This window comes from Chelonus insularis, unplaced genomic scaffold (genome assembly GCF_013357705.1).
Source record: "Chelonus insularis isolate UGA/USDA-ARS -01 unplaced genomic scaffold, ASM1335770v1 contig_94_pilon, whole genome shotgun sequence".
NCBI classification, from domain to species: domain Eukaryota; kingdom Metazoa; phylum Arthropoda; class Insecta; order Hymenoptera; family Braconidae; genus Chelonus; species Chelonus insularis.
The window spans coordinates 574,222-593,288 of NW_023276783.1; the positions used below are offsets into that span (position 1 = coordinate 574,222).

General features: G+C 30.3%; 5 protein-coding genes across 6 annotated transcripts; 2 read left to right on the top strand and 3 right to left on the bottom strand.

The window, feature by feature from the left end:
* Positions 1-256: 256 nt before the first annotated feature.
* On the top strand, positions 257-8,896 carry Nipped-B (Nipped-B cohesin loading factor). Its single transcript, XM_035092503.1, has 2 exons — positions 257-687; positions 1,262-8,896. Exon 2 carries the CDS (start codon positions 1,680-1,682, stop codon positions 8,538-8,540), a length of 6,861 nt encoding a protein of 2,286 aa, XP_034948394.1. The 5' UTR covers positions 257-687; positions 1,262-1,679; the 3' UTR covers positions 8,541-8,896.
* Positions 8,897-11,121: 2,225 nt separating this feature from the next.
* Positions 11,122-13,070, bottom strand: LOC118072886 (G patch domain and ankyrin repeat-containing protein 1 homolog). Its single transcript, XM_035093043.1, has 3 exons — positions 11,955-13,070; positions 11,482-11,710; positions 11,122-11,387 (listed from the first exon to the last, which is right to left on the bottom strand). Exons 1-3 carry the CDS (start codon positions 13,002-13,004, stop codon positions 11,224-11,226), a joined length of 1,443 nt encoding a protein of 480 aa, XP_034948934.1. The 5' UTR covers positions 13,005-13,070; the 3' UTR covers positions 11,122-11,223.
* Taf12 (TATA-box binding protein associated factor 12) lies at positions 12,931-14,483 on the top strand. Of its 2 annotated transcripts, XM_035093188.1 has the most exons (4): positions 12,983-13,798; positions 13,868-13,980; positions 14,053-14,245; positions 14,323-14,483. In XM_035093188.1, the coding sequence occupies exons 1-4, from the start codon at positions 13,399-13,401 to the stop codon at positions 14,448-14,450; spliced, it is 834 nt and encodes a 277-aa protein (XP_034949079.1). In that variant the 5' UTR covers positions 12,983-13,398; the 3' UTR covers positions 14,451-14,483. The 2 variants fall into 2 exon arrangements, with proteins under 2 accessions (XP_034949078.1, XP_034949079.1); XM_035093187.1 differs by having other exon boundaries at positions 12,931-13,980.
* On the bottom strand, positions 14,458-18,931 carry LOC118072972 (DNA damage-regulated autophagy modulator protein 2). Its single transcript, XM_035093189.1, has 7 exons — positions 18,615-18,931; positions 17,909-18,308; positions 17,676-17,797; positions 17,349-17,575; positions 17,135-17,273; positions 16,919-17,070; positions 14,458-16,844 (listed from the first exon to the last, which is right to left on the bottom strand). Exons 2-7 carry the CDS (start codon positions 17,989-17,991, stop codon positions 16,758-16,760), a joined length of 810 nt encoding a protein of 269 aa, XP_034949080.1. The 5' UTR covers positions 17,992-18,308; positions 18,615-18,931; the 3' UTR covers positions 14,458-16,757.
* Positions 15,075-16,751, bottom strand: LOC118072887 (uncharacterized). The gene has a single exon (XM_035093044.1). It carries the CDS (start codon positions 16,749-16,751, stop codon positions 15,075-15,077), a length of 1,677 nt encoding a protein of 558 aa, XP_034948935.1.
* Positions 18,932-19,067: the final 136 nt, after the last annotated feature.

Below are 19,067 nucleotides of genomic sequence, written 5' to 3' on the forward strand. Positions count from 1 at the left end.
ATTCTTGAATAGAGCAAATTTTATATTTTTTTATGAGTTCAAAAACCTTTTTTCAAAGACTAACTATTTTAAGGCTAGTTTTCAAAATACACTGCAGCTATGAATCAAGTTTGTGATTGGTTGATGGAAACACTTTTTGAAGAAATTTTGAATGCAACGCTGCTGCTGTGTCGATCTACGCACACACTTTTATTTATTGATGTGTAAGTGCTCATATACTGCTGTATATATATATAGATTCGGAGTGTAACTACTACGCAACTTCCGCTATCTCACTGCTGAGCAAAATGGACGCCTTTGTGTCTGTTTTCTTGGTATTCACACTATAGAAACAATAAAAGCTGTGTACAAGTATCTTCAATCAAATATGTTTATTAAATATTATAAAAGATATAAATAAACAATGTATTGTGTACCAAAGCCGTGTAAATATCGTTTCGACTGGTCAAGTAAACGCGTCTAATCAAGTAGGCCACAGCTACGGATGACAATTGAGTGAATATCATACTCAGGAAAACATTTCAAGTGAATTTTGATGTATAATAAGCTTATAAAATTATTGTGATTATAAATATAATATTAATTTGTGAATAATATATCTGATTGGAATATATATTAGTGGCCTCCCGCCAAAATTGTAATACTAGTTTGCATTCGTTGGCATTAATAATAGTCATCACTAGTCGGGTAAGAACTATTGACATTATGTATATTAAAAAAAACAAATAATACTTTTACTCAATTGTTTTGAGGTTACACATATAATTTTTTGTTATCAAATATCAGTTTTCACTATCTTTTAATGAATTTAACGTACACAATTATAAATATTATGATTATTGTTTTTATTAAATACATTTTTTATTTACTTTTCATCAAAATATGTTAATTAAGATAAAAATTCTCCATTCACTTACATTAGATGATTTTAATGAATGTTCATTACTCACATGAAAACTACGATTAAATTACGTTTTCTCTTAATTATTTTCACTTTTGATAAAAAAAATTATTTATTTAATACGATAAGACATTCATGTAGTAAAAAAACAATGATTGTGGAAGTACATTAATGTTTTATATTGTGAGAGTATTTTAATTTTATGTGTGAATTCAATTTTCTGTAAATAATAATAAGCATGTACTGTTCTATTTACAAACAAATAATTATATAACTTTTTTACTATAATAATGTGCTTTTAATAAATAACATAAAATATTAAAAACATATTCAATATTCTAACAATGATTGTATTTTCAGATGGCATAACTTATGATATAAAAAATGGATCGTTTATTGCAAGATCCGAGAGCATCATCCAAGTTTGGTTGAGATTCAATGATCATCATGGGAACTTGAAAAGTAAATCCACGTTAAGCAAAGACATAGTGATAGTGTTGATAAATAGATACTGTGATCCAGTGTGTATCAGTGTTGATATACCATCGATAGCCGAAGAATCAACAGGTTGTGAAAATGTTTATTATTCAAAGTTGGGGTAAAAATGCGTGTAATAACTTTAGAACAATTATTTTAATAAAAGACCATTATTTATTGTGAGACAATTGCATAAGTTAGATAAAGAGTGATACGTATGTTAAGTAAGTTAACGATAAAATTTGGTCAAGACAATTAATACTAAAATTGATGAAAAGTTTATTAATTGTGTTGAAGTGTAATGCCAGAATTAATCAAAGTCAAAATGAATGGGGTTATACCGAGTGTTCCAATCACTACCCTCGCTGGTATCGCGAGTCTTACTGATTTATTACCGGAAATGCCCCTTCCAACGCCTTTACCACAAACTCTATCTAACAAATCCCTGTTATTTCATGCACGAGTTGCTGAAGAAGCCAAGTTACAGCTTGGTAATAGAGATGAAACATTAATACCACAGTTAATTCAAGCTTTAGCACAAACATCATCGGACAATATTGAATTAAAAGATCAATATAAATCTGATCAACCCTTGGAAAATGAGCAAAATGCTCCAGAATTATTAAAAGCTATTTTGGAGATTAATCCACACGTGTTTAAAGGACCACAGTACAACTCTTCAAGAAACTGGCCTCAAAATACATCAATGATGCATCACGCCAATCAATCTCCAGCAAGTTATGGAAGATTTTCACCCTCGTATTCAAATTCATCAGGGTCAAGACAAACACCTCAAGGCAGCCCAGCTCATCCCGCAGCTGCAAGAACTGTTTTACCTCCACCTAGTAATATGGGTCACGCACAACATCCTAGAATGCCAATGACGCCACAAAACCATGTAGATGTATCACAAATGTCTCCTTTCGCTGTGCCTTCACCATCTCCTCGAGCTACCGTTATTACGGAACAAACAAGAACATCAACAACCCCACAACATATACAGGATGATGCTAATGGGATTAATTCATTATCATCTACCAATGCTCATGCAACTATCTACTCACCAGCTCATATGGGATCCCCAATTCCGATGATGCAGATGCAACAACATGTTCCTCAGCAACACATCTCTCAGCAACATCATTATCTTGGTGGTTTAATGCCTCAGCACAATATGCATATGACAACGCCAATGCATACTGGCATGGCCACTCAACAAATAAATATGAATATGAATATGCAACAAACAATGTATGATCCAATGATGAATCAACAAATGCAACATTCAATGACTGCTAATAATACCATAGATTTGGGTAACACAGTTCCTGAAAATTCACAATTTTTATTAGATTCAGTTCCTGGTTTGTCTGATATAGATTTACCAATTGAAGGCATAGATCCAAAATCAGGAATTTCTCAACAGGTTGGAAATTTAATGCAACATACTAATCACCCTATATATCCAAATCTTAATCCTGAAGCTGTTGTTAATGCATTTGATCCATCTCTCACAATTCCAATGCATCATGAGCAACATTTACATCAACAACAGCAACATCAACAGCAGCAGCCACAACATCAACAACAACTTCCACATCAACCTCCACAGCAACAGCAACAGCAACAACAACGACATCCATTTCAAGCACAACAACCTCAACCTCAGCAGCAGCAGCCGCATCATCAACAACAACAACCTCAACAACAGCTCCAGCAATCACCATTGCAACAACTTATACAGCAAGACCCTCTTCGACATCAAGCTTTACATCAGGAACAGTTACCGATGCAGATGCAGCAACAGCACCAATCTTCTACAATGAACGAGCATGTAATCAAAGATAACAAAATTTCTGGACAATCAGTTGAACAAAAATTTAAGGAACCTGTGGTAATGTTAGATAGACTAGATCAAACGATAATGCAACAAAATCTCAGCCGTTACATTGAAAAATCTTCAAGGCGAACTACTAATTTAAACGCTACAAAGCAAGAAAAATCCGAATCAGAGAATGATGATGATGATTTAAGTAACAAGCAATTTAAATCACGAACAAAAGATCGATTAAGAACTCGTAGGCGAAGAAAATTATTAGATGACAATGATATAGGTGAAGATGATGATGTAGAGGAAGATGGAGATAAACGGGAAGAATTAACTTCAATAAAGCCAAAAATAAGAAAAATTGAAAAGAAATTGGTACCTGTTTTGGCTAAATTAAGCGTTGATGAGTTAATGGAAACAAATACTTATCAAATGTTTAATTCAATGCTTGACACAATATTTGATAATACAGAAGATATTGTAATATCTGCTGATTTTGAAGATGACGGTAATGTACCCAGCGAATTACTCATTCCAAAAAATCAGTTACAAGCATTATGTAAAGAAGCAGCAAAGTTAAAATCACTAAGGGCGATGGAATCGATTCCATCTGATAGGTTAGTCAAGTTACTAACGATATTGGAAAAAAATATTCGAGATGGTGCTAGAGTATCTCCATTAGCTGATCCTGATGACGACGTTGAAGAAAGTAAACGATGGATGCAATTAGCGATGGAGAGAGTAGTACGTGCAGTTGATGCATCAGTAATTGCATTAAATATCATGACCTCACAAAATATGCCGAAGGTTGTTTATTTAGAAGAAGTCATTGATCGAATTGTTTTATTTATGAAATTCCAACTTCAAAATACGATTTATCCATCATTCGATCCAGTTTACAGAATAGACACGAAAAATAAGACTGAAAACTTCAACTCCAGCGGCCGTAAAAAAAGAAGTAATGCTAAAGAGGTTCGTGAAAAAAGCATTCTTGAAGTATACAACAAAATGCGCGAGCTTATTACTCTACTTGCTGAATTGTTGAACATCCAGTCATTAACTGACACTAGTGTACTTAATGCTTCAACGTTAGGCGTTGCACCTTTCTTTGTCGAGTCTGTCAATGATTTGCAATTGAGTGCATTAAAGCTTGTGACGGTTATATTTACTAAATATGAAAAGCACAGACGGTTGTTATTGGATGACATCTTAGCATCAATAGCTCGATTACCAAGTAGTAAAAGAAGTTTACGAACGTATAAACTGAATTCTGGTGATCATATACAAATGTTAACAGCACTTGTACTACAGCTTATTCAATGTGTTGTCACGTTGCCCGATAATCTTACCCGTCAAGACAAGAATTCTAAAGATGAAGAAGATAAGAAGGATGAGAAGAAACCAATACACGTTGATTCAGATATATTGATTATCAACAAGTATGAGACCGCAACTAGATTAGCCGGGAGCTTCCTATCAGTCTTTCTCAATAAATGCAGTAGTAAGGGTACAGAAGTTGACTACCGACCATTATTCGAAAATTTTGTTCAAGATCTATTAGCAACTGTAAACAAACCTGAGTGGCCAGCAGCGGAGTTACTATTAAGTTTATTAGGAAAACTTTTAGTCAATCATTTTTCTAATAAAAATTCAGACATGTCATTAAGAGTTGCTTCTATAGAATATCTTGGTGTTGTTGCTGCAAGACTGAGGAAAGATGCTGTGAATTCTCAATGTAAATTATCAACGATTGATGAAATAATTAAAGACATCAGAGCGGAACAACAGAAAGATGCTGATTATGAACAGTTGAAACAAATTTCTGAATTTACTGATGATGATGATCGAACTAAATTTTTACAGAAAGTACTTCTTGATCACTTAGCAGTAAATGGCACCAATGATCCATCATTAATTTATGCTCGACATTTTTATTTAGCACAATGGTATCGTGATTGTGCAGCTGAGAAAGCTCATGTTGGTCAAATGAAAAATTCACCCGTTAAAAAATCACATAAAAAGAAATCGAAAAAACGTAGCAACAAACATGTGGACAGCGATCCTGAATCAGACTCAAATGATGATGGGAATGAAGATGGGATCGACGATGTTGAAGAAGGGGACATGAATGCAGATGAGAATGACAATAATGAACGAAAGAATTCGGAGGCCTATCGTAAAATTGAAGAGAAGAAAAAATTTATTTTGAGCTCAATCCGTCCCTTTAGTTCCACAACAAAACCAGATATCTTTCAAACATATATAGATTATACCTCAGCTGAATTAATATCACAATATCTTGCATCGAAACGACCATTTTCTCAGAGCTTTGACAAGTATCTTATGCAAATTCTTCATGTACTGACAGAACCGTCCATTGCGATAAGAACAAAAGCTATGAAATGTCTAACGATGATTGTTGAAGCTGATTCAAGTGTGTTAGCAAGAACTGATATGCAATTGGGTGTTAATCATTCATTTTTAGACTATTCAACGTCAGTACGCGAAGCTGCTGTCGATTTAGTTGGAAAATTTGTTTTAAGTAGACCTGAGCTTATTGACAAGTACTATGACATGTTATTAGCAAGAATATTAGACACTGGTGTAAGTGTTAGAAAAAGAGTGATTAAAATCCTTAAGGACATTTGTATAGAATGTCCAGATTATCCAAAAATACCAGAAATTTGTGGGAAAATGATAAGACGAGTAAATGATGAAGAGGGTATAAGGAAACTAGTGATGGAAGTTTTTCAAAATATGTGGTTCACACCAGTTCGAGAAACACCTACACTTGATTCTACAGTATTATTGAGGAAGGTAATGAATATTACAGATGTTGTTGCAACTAATAAGGATGGGTTAGAGTGGTTTGAACAGCTGCTGGTCAGTTTATTTAAGCCAAAAGAAGATAAAGAAGACAGCACAAAATTACAGACTGAACCACCGAAAGCTTTATTAACTGCATGTCAACAAATTGTTGATTGTTTGATCCAAAATATACTACGATTAGAGTCTATGAATTTAGATGTAAATAAATCAGCAGAAAGAAAAGGATCATCTCAAAGACTTGTTGCTTGTATGATGACGTTATATTTATTTGCAAAAATCCGACCACAATTATTGGTAGAACATGCAAGTACTCTCCAACCTTATCTTGGATTAAAATGTCAAACTCAAGGGGATTATCAAATAATCAGCAGTGTTGCTCATACATTAGAACTCGTTGTGCCGTTAATGCAGCATCCGAGTGAAACATTCTTAGCACAATTAGAGGAAGATTCAATAAAATTAATGATCCAACATGATAAATCAGTTGTGGCTAGTTGTTTATCATGCTTAGGATCAATAGTCAATAATGTCACGAAAAATTTTAATTTAATCCGTGACTGTTTTAATAAATATTACAGTAGTTTAATTCAATATAAAACATCATATGAAAAAGATCCAAACAATCCAATGTTATTGAAAGCTCGGCCAATGTTTCGACGATCATTATTTACTGTTGGCCTAATTCTACGACACTTTGACTTCACTGATCCTGAGGTAATAAAAGGGCTACCGGAAAACATCAAAGATCAAGTGTTAGAAATATTTAATTATTTTTTGCAACAAGAAAATAATGATATTCGTCATCATACTTTAATTGCTATTGGCTCTCTCTGTATTCGTCACTATGAATTTATGATGACTCCGGAGTTTAAAGAGCTTTATCAATATTTATTAACGTCCGATCATGCTTTAGAAATGATGAAAGTGCAGGTATTGAATAATGTTGAAATGTACTTGCAAGAAGAGGAAAAAAGGATGATTAAACAGGATATGGAGTGGGCTAAAATGTCAAAGCAAGAAAATTTGAAAGAAATGGGTGATATATCATCTGGTATGGCAAGTACTGTCATCCAATTGTATCTCAAAGAAATATCAGAGGCATTTATACACTCTAGCCTGGTTGTTCGTCGTGCAGCATGTAAAGTTATACAGTTAATTTTAGCTCAAGGATTAGTTTATCCAATTCAGCTAGTTCCTTACCTTATTTGTATGAGTACCGACGTTGAAAAATCGGTTTCTCATAGTGCAGACAATCAACTGCAAGAAATTGAACGTAAATATCCTGGTTTTATCCACATGCAATCACAGTATGGAATAAAATTAAGTTATAGACTGCAAAAGATTTTGCAAAATAATGTTGTTGTGAGAGGAATGAGATTAAAAGAAGGCGAATTACCTAGTGCACTTAATGGATTTTTATACACGATATTGAGGAATACAAAACAACAAAGGCGTGCAATAGCAATATCTTTTCTAAAACAATTTGAAGAGTCTGCTAAATCCAGTCTATCACAAATGTTGTATTTAGCTGATAATTTAGCATACTTTACATATCAAGTTCAGGATGAGCCGCTATTTATTATCCATCATATTGACATAATCATTTCAATATCTGGTGTCAATTTATTACAATCTTTCAAAGAAGCATTACTTCCTAAAGCAGGCGAAGCATCAAAACAAGATCAACAAAATTCTCAGTCAGCTCCTGTTCAGCCAATAATTTATGGTCTTGATGGGCAACCACGACCAATACAAATTATGACTGCTTTAGAAGACGAAGATGATGATGAAGATGATGACGAAGCTATTCTTGCTCGGCTTCCTGAAGATACAACATTACTTCGTGGATATATTACCGCCAGTCAAGGTTTTCTCTTACTTCTTACGTTGAGACAGCATTTAAAAGAAGTTTATGGGTTCTCGGACGCTAAAATAAGTCAGTACTCACCTTCAGAATCAGCTAAAGTTTACGAGAAAGCTTTAACACGGAAAAGTAATGTTCACTTTAACCCAAAAGCTACGATAGCTAAGTTAAGAGAAGGTGATAGTAATCAAGAACTCGATGAAAATGGAAGGAAGAAACTTGTTGCTGAATACTTGGATTTCAAACAACTGATGCTCAAGTTTGATCCTAAAGAACCAGATGAAGATAGTGGAGAAAATGAAGTTAAAAATTCCGTTGATAAACCAGTACAAAAAGTGATGAACTGTGAAGTAGATCAAAATAAAGTGGTATCGGTTACTACTGATTCAAATGTACCATCGTATCAACAGAACATTAATTCTGCGCATCCAAATAATTCAGTGAATGTGATGCCAGCACCAACAACGCCGCGAGTACCAAAATTTACCATACAGACTCATTCAGAAAATGTTAAAGAACACCGTAAGCATCGCACGCACAAAACGGACAAGGTAAAAAAACATAAAAAGAAAAAACGGAGAAGAATTTCCGATAGTAGTGATAGTGAAGACGATTGCAGTGATCCCGATTATATGGTTTAAGTGCCGCGTGTGCTATTAGCCTTAGTGATTATTATTACATTGAACAAAATGAAAAAAATTACAACTAAATAATAAATAAATGAAAGATATAAAAAATTTTTTCATCTGTGTCGAATACATTTGAATGCTTGTTTTTTCTCTTTGTTTTTTTAGCATATGTGTACAAATATAAATATGATAAAATAATAATGATAATAATAATATTAATAATACTACGTGAACACTGATACAAAAATACTGCAATAAAGTGACTAAATTTAGAGAGACGATTACTATCGCCAGTCAAACTTTATAATGCGAATAATAAATTATTCATTGTATTGGTTAAGTAAAATATAATTTTATTGGCTGAGGAACTTGGTAGCGCCATTTTTTTTATTACTATTACTGCTATTGTTATTGTACTATTACCACCATTATTATTACAATGATAATTATTATTTTTATTATTATAGACCATTAATTAATAACTCAATATTACCAACTACATTTTAGAGAAAAATTTTCTATATAAATTAAAAAATAAATAAATTATAAGTTTTTATAATTTGGAAAATGAATATTTCACGCATTAAAATTATAATTACAATTTTAAATAAAATTTCATTAAACCAAGTTCCGCATTCGAGAGGTCAATTATAAATAAAAATTATCAACGCCATCAGTTACTATTAATATAAAAATATAAATAAAAACCTTCTTTTAATAAAGGATATTCAGGGTTTCTGTTTTTATTGATTGAAAAATTTGTAAAATTTGGTGTGTGAGAAATAGTGATTAATTAAATGAAATAGTAAATGGTGAAATATATATATACACATACATATTGAACAAAATATTGTTTGTAATATGTGTAAATAAGAATTTCAACTAAAATAATATTATTTTCTTAAAAGCTATAAAAGCAAAAACTACAAAAAATACTTAAATTTTGTTGTAATATTAAGATTTAATTGAAAGTGTATATTATCTTGGAGTAGATTGAGTTTTGTAATCATTGTAATATGTTGATTTAATCAACTATGTAAAAGATAACACGCTTTCATTCAAATTTGAATGAAATGAAATTAATTATTAGTAAGTCTTACCTTCTCTTCCTTCGTACATAAATGGATTATTGATGGCAAGTTGATCTGATAAATAGTAATATAATAATAAATAAAATTAACTAGAAAAATGTTTTAATTATTAAAATATTTAATTGGCCTATAAATATTTAGAACTATTTCATTATTTAGTATCTCTCGAATACGAACCATAAACTAATGTTTTTAATAATTGATTTATTGATAATCAATATTTTTGTCAAATATGCAAATTACAATTGTAATATAATGATCTCGAAAATAAACGTGACAAAATATACATACGTATATATATATATATATATATATAAATATATATCTTATATACATATGTTTTTGTAATAAAATATTCTTTGTATAAATACATTACATGCACGTGAGGAAATGTGTAATAAAATTTTTATTTTAGTTGATTTAATTTCCAAAATATTACATAGCCGGTGAATAATTGTAAAATGTCAATTTTTTTAAACTATAAATCAATTACATGTACATTAATTGCATTAATTAATTGTTCATTAAAACATATTTCTGAATAATCATAAATATTTTATAATATTATTTCATTTAATGTAATAATTCATTTTCCAAATTTCATCTATACATTCGTAAATTAAAAATAAAATTTGTTTTTTTATCGTTCGATGAAATGATATAGATTCAAATATTTTAAAAAAACTAAAATCAATTTTATTATGAAACATTCATCATTGCTTGAGAATCTCACTGTTAATATTTTTTACTTTTATTTAATTTCATTTTTCAACTCTTAATAACAATTCAATCGAATACCAACATTACGATGCTCATTTAAGAGATTTATCATTGATTTTAACTCGATAATAATTTGAATCCATTCATAATCCGCTGAATAAATGAAAGATTCCTTATATATATTATATATATATACATATATATATAAATTAAACGAGATAGAAAATAATTTATGGTTGTGTGAAAAAATGCGCATTCTCTTGAAAGAAAAATAAAATACTGCAATTGAATTATGGTAGATAAAAATCAATTAAGTATAAATATATTTCTACATATAATTAGTAGTTAAGAAATTTATTAATAAATAATATTTACACTAGACGCAATTGAATCATGCTTTATAGAGGTAATTGGACATTAATTGCTTTCTATATAGCATGATACATTTCGCGTGCTTTGTATTATAATACTATCGTATCAGCTATGTTTTTGTATTTGGTAATCTGAGAAAAAGATATCGATTAATAAAAAAAGAGATGGTTAATAAAAAAAGTATATTATATATTTGAGTAAAGTCGTCAAGTGTTAGTATTATCCATAACGCAATTTAATTTGTGTGTAGTGATAAATAAATGGAGGATGTATGTAGTAAGTTAAACAAAAGAAAAATTAATTGAAAGAGTTGTTCTGGGTAAAACTTAACGCTCGTTTACTCATAATTTATTATGTACATCATCTAAGAGAAAAAAAAATACGTTCATAAAGAAAATAAACATTAACCGTATATTAAATGAATTATTTATTTTTAATCCTTTCAACTTAGTTTATATGAAAAATAATAATTTATCTAAAATAATAATTTAAATCATTTTTTTGGCTTTCCATTATCGACCACATAACTGATTAATCGCTGTCATTTCTGAATGCGACAAGGGTTTTAGCATTAATCCTGGAACTGGCGGAGTATGCTCCAAATCACGAAGTTCATTTACTTTTACTCTTAAATCACTTCGTAAGTTATTTATTGCAACATCACATTCTCGTTGATCTGAATCAATAATTTAATAAATTTTTATATATATTAGGACACGTTTAGTAACCGTTAATATTTGAGTATAGATTTTATATAAGTTAATAACTACCTTGTACAAGTAATTCCTCAGCTTTCTTTGATGATATCTTCATTATTATAGGACCCATTGTAATCCAACATTTATCGTAAGATGACTTTTGTAAAGCTCTCATACCAACTCTGTCATCATTCCTTCGTTTATCTAAAGCTACAATTTCTTGTCTATCAGTTAAGATTTCTCCGGCTTTTTCTTCAACTGTCTGAAGATATTCAAGTAATCGTTTTTGTTCTTTCATCATCTGAAACAGAATAAACAAAGAAAAATGTCTGTTGAAATTTTAGCATTTAAGTTGCAATAATAAACTATTTTCACATCATTTAATAAATTATATTAACTTACATTCATGGTGAATTATGTTTTTTTTTCACTCATTTGCACAGTGAAACTGGACTGATGATAGTATAGAACAAAAAATTGAGATAAAATAGATTAAAAATGTTAAAATTTTTTTTACATAATCTAAACATATATAATTGTCATGACAAAGCTTGTCGTAAAGCTATCTCTTTCCTTCGTTCTTTTCGGAGAATTTTCTCATATTCTTTTTTCCGTGAATCGCTTTTTTCTTTTACAACTTTTGGTCTTCTGATGTCTTTTACAGCATTTAAATCGCCACTAGCAAAGTGTGTTATTTTAGGTTTGCTATTCAATCGATTACCTAAACCTTTACGATCTCTCTTGAGAATTGTTTTTATTGGGAATTTTACACCTGATCCTGATGGACCAAGACCTTCCTTTTCATTCCATCCTTTGTTCACCATTATTTGATAACCTTTATTTTGTTTAGGTATTCCATAAACTGGACCAGGTAATTCTGGCTTTAAATTAAAAATATGAAGAATAGAAGCATTATGTTGTTTCACAGTAGTATTTTGAAAATTGGTTTTACAAGTTGAACAATAAAATTTCTCCAAGCATTCATTATTATCATGTAGTAATTCATCATTGGTTTTTTCCACAGTATTTGATGGTTTAGAAGTTTTTGCTGTCAAAATTTTTATCACAGCAATATGTTTGTTTTTCTGTGCTAATTGTAAAGCACTTAGACCAGTCTTTTCTCTACAGTTTTTATTAGCTCCTAATTTCAATAAAAATTCAATAATTGCTGTATTGCCACAAAAAGCTGCAGACATCAGTGGTGTCCAACCAAAACTGTCAACAATATTTACATTTTCCGGGGTTAGATGTTCATTTAGAAATTCTAAGTCTCCTTGTTCTATCGATTTGAAAATACTATTTATATTAACTGTAAAATTTTTTTGATTTCTTGCCTCATTTCTAATTTTATTCTTCAACTCATTGGAATGTTTTGGTTCTGATTTAAACTTGTTATTGACATGTTGAGATTGTTTCTTAGTTTTTGATTCACTATTTTCATTAATTATAGCCTCATAAGCAATTTTTGCTTCATCACCTTGAAAATTTACTTTATCAGTTATTTTTTGTTTATTCTGTATTTTGCTATCATCAATATTTGATGAACTTCGAATAAATCGTTTCAAATTGAATGTAATGTAATTGTGGCCAGCCATTTGTATGTGTATGAATATACCTTACAATTAAATGTTTAGAAAGACAATCGAGAAATAAATACACAAAAATACATACTCAGTTAATTACTCCAAAATCTCAACGAATGTAAAATACAGTTGAGCAATCAATTAAACATTAATAACACAACTTTAATACTATTTGTGTGAGTTTTCATGAAAAACTGAGATACTTTTCCTTTTTTACTTCGTAACTTTTCGACAAAAATCGATTACTTTCGGTACTACTCCAAAATCCAACCAATAGAAAACAAAACATTAAGTCCAGTACACACGTTCACTCAAGAGCGTTATGTTACTTCCACCAAAGAAGTTTCTAACCTTAAAGTTTGTTTACTATCTTATTTTTCAATTATTTAGATATTCGTGAATAACTATGTCTCAAAACATTACGGGAATAATAACCGGGAATAACGGTTCAAATAATAATTCACAATTAAGTAATTTACAAACAGTGGGGCTTACTAACCAATCGTCAGTAGATTTACAAAGTAATACAGTTGATTCTGAACAACATCAAGACCAACAGCAACAATCAATGAATAACAATACTCAAACGTTGGGCAATTTGCAATCAGTTGGGCCAAATAGTCAATCTTCTGTAGATTTACAAAATGACACAACCGAGCTTAATCAACAACAACAGCTGAATAGTACACAACCACTAGGTAATTTGCAATCAGTTGGACCTAAAAGCCAATCTTCGGTGGATTTACAAACAGATACAATAAAATCTGAACAACATCAACAGTCGAATAACAATACTCAATCGTTAGGTAATTTACAATCAGTTGGACTTCATAGTCAGTCTTCTGTAGATATTCAAAATGATATAATTGACTCAGATAAACCGCAGCAGCAAAAACAGCAGTCACAAATTCAATCACAAACGATTCCATCATCAATTCATTCTACCTCACATTCGAAGAATCAATCATCGAATAATGATACTTTACAAGTAATTACTTTTTTATTAAATGATTAATTTTTTCAATTTTATTTTCATTATTAATATTTATGTGTTTTATAGTTTTTAACAAAAAGTAGATTACAAGAGTTGGTGAAGGAAGTTGATCCAACAGAACAATTAGATGATGAGGTAGAAGAAATGTTGTTACAATTAGCGGATGATTTTGTAGAAACAACGGTTAATGCAGCTTGTCTATTGGCCAAGCATCGTCATGCAAATACAGTTGAAGTTAAGGATGTACAATTACATTTAGGTAAATCTCACTATTTATAAAGATAATTTCAATGATGGAATAAACATAAAAAAAAATAATAAATTTTATCATTACAGAGAGAAATTGGAATATGTGGATCCCAGGATTTGGTACAGATGAAGTTCGACCTTATAAACGTGCAACAGTTACAGAAGCCCATAAACAAAGATTGGCACTTATTAGGAAATCGGTGAAAAAATATTAACATTAAATATTAATTAAAAGTTCTTTATTACATAATATTAAATTCGTATAATTATGGAATTGTTGATTGATTAATTACATTTGGAATATTGAGGACAATATATTAATTACTAGCATTTTTTCCAGTATCGTTATCAAAATACGATGTACATACATTTGATTAAGTTTACATAGAAGCCGTGCAGTAGAAATGTATACCCATCGATTATTTATTAATTGCTCCAATCGTAAACATTTTTTGATAATTATTAAATCAGGCTAATTTATTTAGATAAATATAATGATGTGTAAAATATAATTTATATTTTTAATGAGGCCCACAGAAGTTTGATGGCACTTGGAATAATATACAAATCTGTATATTTTATACTATTAAACAGCTTCATTCCAGTGAAGCACCCTACTCTTAAAAATGATTTAATTAATCTTTATCATTAATAGAAGTAATTATACCCAGAAACTTTGATAAATATTTTTTATTATTAAGATTTAACGTTGAATCAAATAAAAATTTTCAATTTAATCAAAGATAGTACACAAAATAACAAGTTATATTTTTCGTGAATATAAAAAATTATCAATATTCTTTAAATTTATTGCCCATAACAATAGTGAACTTATTTACTTATTCGTGTAAAGCATATTTATCAAGGGTGACAGAGCGAAAAGTATCTTCAACTATGTCTGCAAGACATCTTACTGCTTGAAGTAAAGCTGCTAGGAGTAATGAAAATGATAATGATAATAATTTTCTTGGTACAATAGCATTGTCAGAAGATTGCATTTTATTAGGAAAATATTTTTGTTTACGATTATCATTACCCGATAACTTTTTGTCAACGTTAACATCTCTATGATTGTTATTATCTAATGAAAATCTTTCTCCGTGAGTTTTATCTGTTGAGGCAACCTCTCCTTGTTCTTTCCAACATGTTTCATGAGATTTATCTTCAATCGTGAGAGTTTCAAGTTTTTCACGGAATTCAATTGCTTTAGCATTTATTTTATTAAATAAACAATCATTTGTTTGACAATTCATACTTCTCTTAAATGCTTCACGTTTTTTCTTCCGACTTTTGAATGATTCTCTTGCATACTTTTCAAGTGTCCCTTGTGAAGTTAGTGTTTTTCTGTTGAAAACGGGACCATTATTTTTAGAAAAATAATTATTTACTGAAGTTTTACGTTTCTTACAGCTAGTAAAGCAACGTTTATCATCTAAAAAATTTTTTTTACGTTTAAATATAGGCTTTTTTTCTGTATCTACATGTTTAACTTCATTATTATCATTATTGTTTTTATGAGAGTTATTATTATGACAGTTAGTAATATTTGTTTCTATTTCTTTAAGGAATTGTAATTTTTCAAAATTACTTTCTAATAACGTCTCTGATTTTTTAAGAAAAGATTTTCGAGACGAAAACACATCAAAATTTTTAGCTTCGTTGAAACGAATTCTTTTTTCTACGTTAATATCATTATCAGAATGTGAAAGTCTTGTGTTATTAAATGCATTATTACCCTTGATATTTCTACTAAAAGGCCAGTCATCACTTGCACTACGAGAAAGTCGTAGTTTCTTGTAATTTTTTTTATCAACAATAAATCTATTATTTAACAAACTATTGAGCTGTGGAATTTCAAGATTCTGTACGTGCCGAAGATTTTGTTCAATATTCAAAAGACTCTCCTCAATCTGCATTAGGCACTGCTCTATATCACAAGCACTTAAATCAAACTCTTCACTTGTAAACGAACTACTAGAACTTCTCAATCTTCTTTTATCACATTTTTCCGGAGTATTTCTATCCACTGACCACTCACCTGAATATTCTTTATCAATAGGCCCACAAAAACTACTTGGCCGATTATAATAAATTTCGTAGTTACTGTGACTATTTGCTATCTCAAAATTGAGTGTATTATCCATTGGAATAGTTGTACTTTTTGAGTACATTCTATCGCTTTTTTCTGATAATATACCATAAATCTCATGGCTGTTAGCTGGAGAATATGTGGAACAAGGCTGACAAGATTCTGAAGACTCTGAATATACTGAAACATTCGTACATTGTTTTAATAACTGTTCATTGTTTACATGTTCAGAATTAAATGTTTTGTAGGCATACACTGGATGTCTACAATGAACAGCTACATTGCTTTCAGAGTTATCAATCATTTCTGTTCGGAATAACAATCGTGTAGATTCAGAATCATGCTGATCACACCCATTTATCTCAATATATGGGGTATTTATTGGTGAGTAAGAAGAACCATTCATGTAACTACAAGCATCTTTCATTCGCGATCAAATACTTCTTGTTGGACTAATTGAGTCAGGCGTAGCTTCAAATACACCGTAAATTTTCCTTGTGTAATCAGCTTTATAACTTATCTGTAAGTATAAATAACTTATTTATTTTTTTATCTCTTCAAATCATTAACTATTAATATGAATATCATTCTTACCTTTGGATAACTTAATTGTACTTCGCGAAATTCATTAGTAAAGCTAAGAATGTACACACAAATAGTACAAGCACAGAGCCATTCTGTTATCGTACTCAGAAGATGCATTTCCCATCCTCCATCATTCTTTGACCATGTTTTTGGATCACTGCCTGAAATTTTATTGCACACGATGCAATTAAGTAAAAGTGAATCAAGCAATTTTTCTACACTCACCATTGTAATCCTTGGCTGCTAAAGCAGCACCAATAAAAACTACAAAAAAACAAACTGTACAAAAAGCTGATAAACCCAGTCTTAAATGAGTTAATCTTGGAGAACAACCAATAGGATTCAATCGATAAGAATATATTGCCTATAAAAAAAAGTTTCAAAAGAAATTATCAGTATTAGTGGAATTTATCCAAGATAGAAAAAAGTTAGTTTATACCTGAAGCCATATATAAACAGTCCCGCCACCAAAACATAAAGTAGCACCAATGAGATGGACAACAAGATTGGACGTTTCTTGAAAATTGCCTGTTATTGACATTCCAAGGGTTGATATTATACCAATGATCAAAGAAATGTTGTTCAACCTTTGCCAAAATGCTGATAGCTGATAAGTGTTTGATACCTCTTTTACTTGTGCATATCTTATGTAAATTATGATGCACACTATGTGAAAAGCATATTGATTTTTAATGTCATTTTTTTTCTAGCATTGTCAACAACAGAAAAAAATAAAACATGTATAATAATAACTATGTAGACTTACTCAGGACAGCAATTAAATTTAGAAACTGAGCAAAAATACAACTTTCTGGTGGAAAAGCTGCAGCATCCGAAATGTAAGGAAATCCTGGTTCTACATGGCCATTTACCACAGCAATAATGTATCTATAAATATCAGAGAGATTTTGTAGATTAATTAATTTATTAATGTTATTATAAACATGACTACTTATATATTGATTAATTATAATTTAAATTAATGTAAAAAATACTTACGTAATGACAATAATAGATGGCAATGAAACAAACATAATAATAGGCAGGTAATGTAAATCTGAAATCACGTCTTGTTTCTCCATGGCTTTGAAAGTGATGAGACGGACGGCTGCACTGATACTAAACAATATTTGTCCTTAATGAATGTGTCAGGGGTATCCACTGCAGACTCAGTCGAGTGAAACGACGTATACCGAGGACAGTTTGTCATTTACTGCTAACGCTCCTTCACTTAAAAAGGTCCAATTTTTCGTTACCTTGCCATTCATGTAGATCCGGCCTCCTTTTCAATAGGTCCATAAACGATTTAGGCAATCAGTTAGATTTATGAATATTCATTAATTTGTCTTTATCACAAGTATTTTCATAGTAGAAGACTATTCATACTGATGCAATCATTCTGGAATTGATAATATTTGTTTGATATTAAGATAAAAAGCTTGCAATTATATTTCTATCAGACTAAATGTGTATTATATTTGTTTAAGACAAGTGATAAAGCATGACGTTTCATAGATGACTTTTTGATATCATGAAGCATGACTTTGTTATTTTAAATAATTGTACTTTTCCATTTTTTTCAAATTTCTGTCATTTAATTATCATTAGTGAAATTTTTAGCATAAAAATGTTGTTATAAATATGATATTTATTTATTTATTTAAGAATCACGTAGAAATTTGTCATGTTTCAGTCTTTCGATTACCTGCAATGTTTACTCATTTTTGACCTCAATTATTTTATCTACTCTTGAATGCACAATTGTCCATTTGAATGAAGTATGAACAGATGCAAATTACTAACAATTAATAGCTAATTGTTAAATCAACTTGGTATTTGAATATGTTTTCTTAGTATTAATAGTTTGGGTAACTACCCCTTAACCTCGAGAACCCATTTTGTAAGGATTTAGTGCGCAATCACCCATTTATATGAATGTCTAACAACTGTTTGAATTGAACAATTTATTTAAACATCAGTTGTCAATTTATTATTTTATGTTATTGGAATCATTTGTTTAATCAATGTATTCAAACTATCAAGAGATATGATTGCCATAATATTAATTGGGATTAATTATGAGAGCCTGGATTGATGAAGAAATGTATTTGAATTCAAGTAATATTTCCGCCAAAATGTGCTACCGATGATGTCATAA